This window comes from Arachis ipaensis, chromosome B04, assembly GCF_000816755.2.
Source record: "Arachis ipaensis cultivar K30076 chromosome B04, Araip1.1, whole genome shotgun sequence".
NCBI classification, from domain to species: Eukaryota; Viridiplantae; Streptophyta; class Magnoliopsida; order Fabales; family Fabaceae; genus Arachis; species Arachis ipaensis.
The window spans coordinates 5,405,121-5,409,619 of record NC_029788.2 but is presented as its reverse complement, the minus strand read 5'-3'; the positions used below and the strand labels follow the sequence as shown (position 1 = coordinate 5,409,619).

Genomic DNA, 4,499 nt, shown 5'->3' with positions numbered 1-4,499 from the left:
TTAGATTCTTTTCTGGTCTCTGGTGGATTTGGTGTTCGAGAAATAACGAGATCTTTCATCCTCACGAGCATTGGACCATAGACAAGGTGATTGGTATGGCTTTGTCCTTAGAAAAGGAGCTCCGAAATATTTTTGAGTTGCAACGACTATCTATCCCCTCAACCATTAGTGGCTCTTGGATTCCCCCTTCAGTGGGTACCTTTAAGATTAATTGTGATGCTAGCTATCCTGGCAGTGGTGCTCGAGTTGGTTTTGCTTGTGTTAGCAGAGATTGGAAGGGAAGGTGGCAACGAGGCTGTCTGGGAACAATTGAGAGTCGTAGCATTTTGCAAGGAGAGTTGTTTGCTATTTGGAGAGGCTTTCTTTTAGCATGGGACTCGGGACAAAGAGACATTATATGTGAGACAGACTGTGTGGAGGCTTTTACTATTGTCAATAATTTACAAGATTGCTCTGGGTTTATTGATCCTTTGGTGTTAAAAATCCGAGATATCATGTCTTGGAAATGGCGTGCTGATCTTCGGTTGATCTTGAGAGATGCAAATACAGTAGCAGACATCATGGCAAAGACTGCAATGAGGACTATTTCTCCCCAAGTGGAGCTTCCATTGCCTTGAAAAGAGTTTGAGAGTAGTATTCAGCAGGACTGCCTTTCTTAAACAGTTTCTTATTTTTTTTTTTCTTTCTTAGTTTTTGTTTATTTTCTTTTAAGTCACAAAAAAAAAAGTTACCGAAAATAATGAACACGTAACTAATAGTTATCACTTGATAATATCACTTTATGTAATTGCAATTTATTTTTAGTCATAGTCAAAATATATTTATATTTATAATCATATTATTATACGTATCGCAAGGATTGAATTGCACATGTGACATCCTTATCGGAATTTGGATATCCATAAAAGTTGTGTGTGTCCCCATGAGACAGCTCAACAAGTAGAACAACTTATATGAAAGGACTATATCATAACTTGAAGCCGAAATAAACAAATAAATAATCCCTGTCTCTCTTTTTCTACTTGCATAATTGCTATCATTTTTTTTCCACCACGATATCCATCAGATTGAAAACCAATAATTAATCCTTCGTGTACTACAAGCACAAAATAAACGATCTTCCCAAATAAGCAATAGGCCCAACAACTAAACTTTCAAGGTCCAAAAAAAGATGTAGAAAGTAATGTGCATATCTATCCCCTTGTTTATATCTCATATCTTTTTTTTTTGGATGATCTTCTTTTCTTTGCGGAAGCGAAAACAGTGCTCAAATGCATATGATTTTGGACACTCTTAGGCTTTTTGGTAAAACATCAGGGCTCAAAGTAAATGCCAATAAGACTTCCATCTTTTTTTCTAATAAGATGGAAAATAACATGAGAAGCAAATACTGACCAAGAAAAATAAAAAATGAGAAGCAGATTGTGTGACATAAGTGGCTACAAAAAAGTCAAATATATTGGAAGATACTTAGATGGGAAGAGCCAAAGATAATCATAAGCATGTCCTAGATAGAGTCAACAACAAGTTAGGGGGATGGAAAGTTAGTTGTCTATCCTTCACAGGCAGGTTAACTTTAGCGCAAACGGTGTTGGTTCTAATACTCAATTTCGACATGATGCACTCAAGAATACCTAAAGGGATCATATATGAGGTTAAAAAGCTTTAACGAAAATTTATTTGAGGAGAGGATCAAAATGCTCGCAAAATTCACGCTGTGAGTTGGAACACTCTGTGCAAGCCGAAGTATGAAAGAGGCCTAGGCTTTCGCAAACTCACCCATATGAATGAAGTCCTTATGTGCAAGATTTTTTGGAAATTAATTAATGAACAAGATGAGCTCTGGATTGATGTTTTATATAGTAAATATAGAAGGGACAAGAACCTTCTCAATGAATTTTCTGTGACAGCAACAGATTCTCTACTTTGGAAGGATCTGGCTAAGTCATGGGAGCAATTTAGACAGCATATAGCGTTCAACGTAGAAAATGGAGAAAGCATAAATTTTTGGGGTGATAAGTGGATGAGAAACTGCCCACTTTTGGAAGAAAGGGTAATTGCATCCTTATGCAATGAAAAAAGAAACTGTAGGGTAGTTAATTATGTGAAAAGTGATGGTGATTAGGATCTGGACAGGTTTCGGGTCTTCTTACCTCAAGCGGAAATTGGACAAAATAGCCAAATCAAGTGGTTAACCATATTCAAGACAATCACTTGGATGATTTGGAAATGGAGAAACAGAGAAATATTTTTCCCACCATTTAAAAGGCCTCAGAATGCTTCCTTCAATATCCTTTCATATGTCCATGAGATGACCACAACTTTCAACAAAGCCAGTTTCATGATAGGGAGCACAAGAAGGAGAGTAGAAGCTCAAATAGTTTGGACACCTCTCCAAGTGGGTGGATAAAACTTAATATAGATGGAGCCTCATCGGGAAATCCAGGATATGCAGGTTGTGGAGGGTTATTTAGAAGCGAAGAGGGAGTTTGGATTGCAGGGTATATGATCAATCTTGGGTGTTGCTCAGCCTTTCAAGCGGAGCTCTGGGCAGTGTTTCATGGCCTTAGAGTAGGCTACCGATTGGCTTGAAGAAGATTCTAGTTGAGTTAGACTCCCTAACAACTTATACAGTGATCATCCAAGAATTGAAAAGAAACAAACATCCAGAAAAATTAGTGCGACTTATTGGTACACTGCTAAGACAAGATTGAGATGTTACGTTCAAACACACCTACCAAAAAGATAACAGAGTAGCAGATCATTTGGCCAAGGAGAGTTTGTTTTGTGACTTTGGGCTAAACTTTCTTGATTTGTCTCCTTCAAGTATTAGATAATGTTTAGACGAGGACATCAGAAAGACATCATTACCCCGATTGATTTCTATTTTTAGTTTTTTACTGTTTAGTTTTGGGTCTTAGGATCCCGACCCTCAACCGAAAAAAAAATTGCATTACAAAATTAGTTATTATTTATTTATATATTTATCAATTATCAGACTAATTAAGTTTTTCTTAAACATTATACATATATTTCGTACCATGACTGAATAGTAACTATTCTTTTATATCTATATAATATGGTTTTGTTGAAAATCTCTCACTTGTCTTTTAGTAAATGTGAGTATACGTGACATAGACTTACTAAATTATTGCATTGGTTTTATATTAGTGGATAAAATTTGCACACATATCTGATCTATTCTATTTATATAGTAACCGCACCATCAAGGGATAATATAATTGATTCATAACAAGGTAAGATACACTGGACTAATATTTGAGCCTTTAATTATTCTACACTGGACAAAAAAACAAGGTGGAAATAATTAATTAAGATGTTGCAATGTTAATTAATTAAAAATTTAAAGATGATGGATTTGAACAACTTGCATTGTAATGAAGCAGGAGAGAGTTACTGAATCTGAGTATTGAAGTGCTGAGATCAAACTCCAATATCCTATCCTCCATTTGATACCCTCCAATCACTATTCCAGTCTTAGTTTCTTTCCCACCATCCACAAATGCCAAACACATCACATCCTTATTCACTTCAACCATTGAGTTGTGTCCATTTATCTCATAATTCACTCCTTGATTCTCATCCAATACCAGACTGACACCTGGCACATCCGGTACCCCATTCTTTCTTCCAATGCTTTTTCCATCAAAGCACGCTCCAAAAGGCTTCACTGCTTCAACTCTCTTCATCTTCATTGCTTCTGCATGTGTCACGAAATCTTTAACAAATGGCTTGTATATGGAACCATGCAACACACTGAAATTGCTCAAGGTACTGAATTTGGTGGTGCCATTGAAACCCTTGCCGGAAACTTTGACAACTTGGCCATCGATTTTGATGGAGTTGACATTAATGAAGTATTCGTTAGAATCAGGATCAGCAGGGATAGCAAAAGCAACGCGGTTAGGAACAGAGTTGAGACCATAGGGTGTTCCACCAATGAAGACATTTCCAATGGATTTCTCCGAAGACGGTAAACAAATCGCAAACTTGGGAATAACATTGTAAATTGATGAGATTTGAATTGGCAATGCAAGGTTCGAGTTTCTTCCAAACCCTAACATCCCCTTGCTGCCTTTAACAAGACCCCCAAGGAGTGGGAGCATGTTAGGGCGGAGATCCGATACGACGCAGCCGGAGAGGAATCTCCGTGGAATCTTAACCTGAGGCAAGTACAAAAGATCCTTACCCAAGTCACCGGAGAAAAAGGGTGTGGCGTTAACGAAAGGGTTAGCAGCATAGTAACCGCAGGTGTTGTCGGTGCAGCCTGGCTTATGTGGAGCGCCATGGCAGTTAAAGCATCCTGAAGCTTGTCCTGGACAGTAAGTGGAATCGTCGCAGCTCACCGGAGTGTAGGATGATGAGTTGTAGTGAGAGTCGCAGTCGTACCAAAGGGCATTTTGGTCAAGAGCAATGACCAAGTTCATGTTGTGTCTTGGTGTTCCTATGCCTATGGAAGTGTAGTATTGGTGTGTTAG

General features: G+C 37.9%; 1 protein-coding gene across 1 annotated transcript; it reads right to left on the bottom strand.

Annotated features, from left to right (window-relative positions):
- On the bottom strand, positions 3,357-4,448 carry LOC107637530 (basic 7S globulin 2-like). The gene has a single exon (XM_016340938.2). The coding sequence runs from the start codon at positions 4,446-4,448 to the stop codon at positions 3,357-3,359; it is 1,092 nt and encodes a 363-aa protein (XP_016196424.2).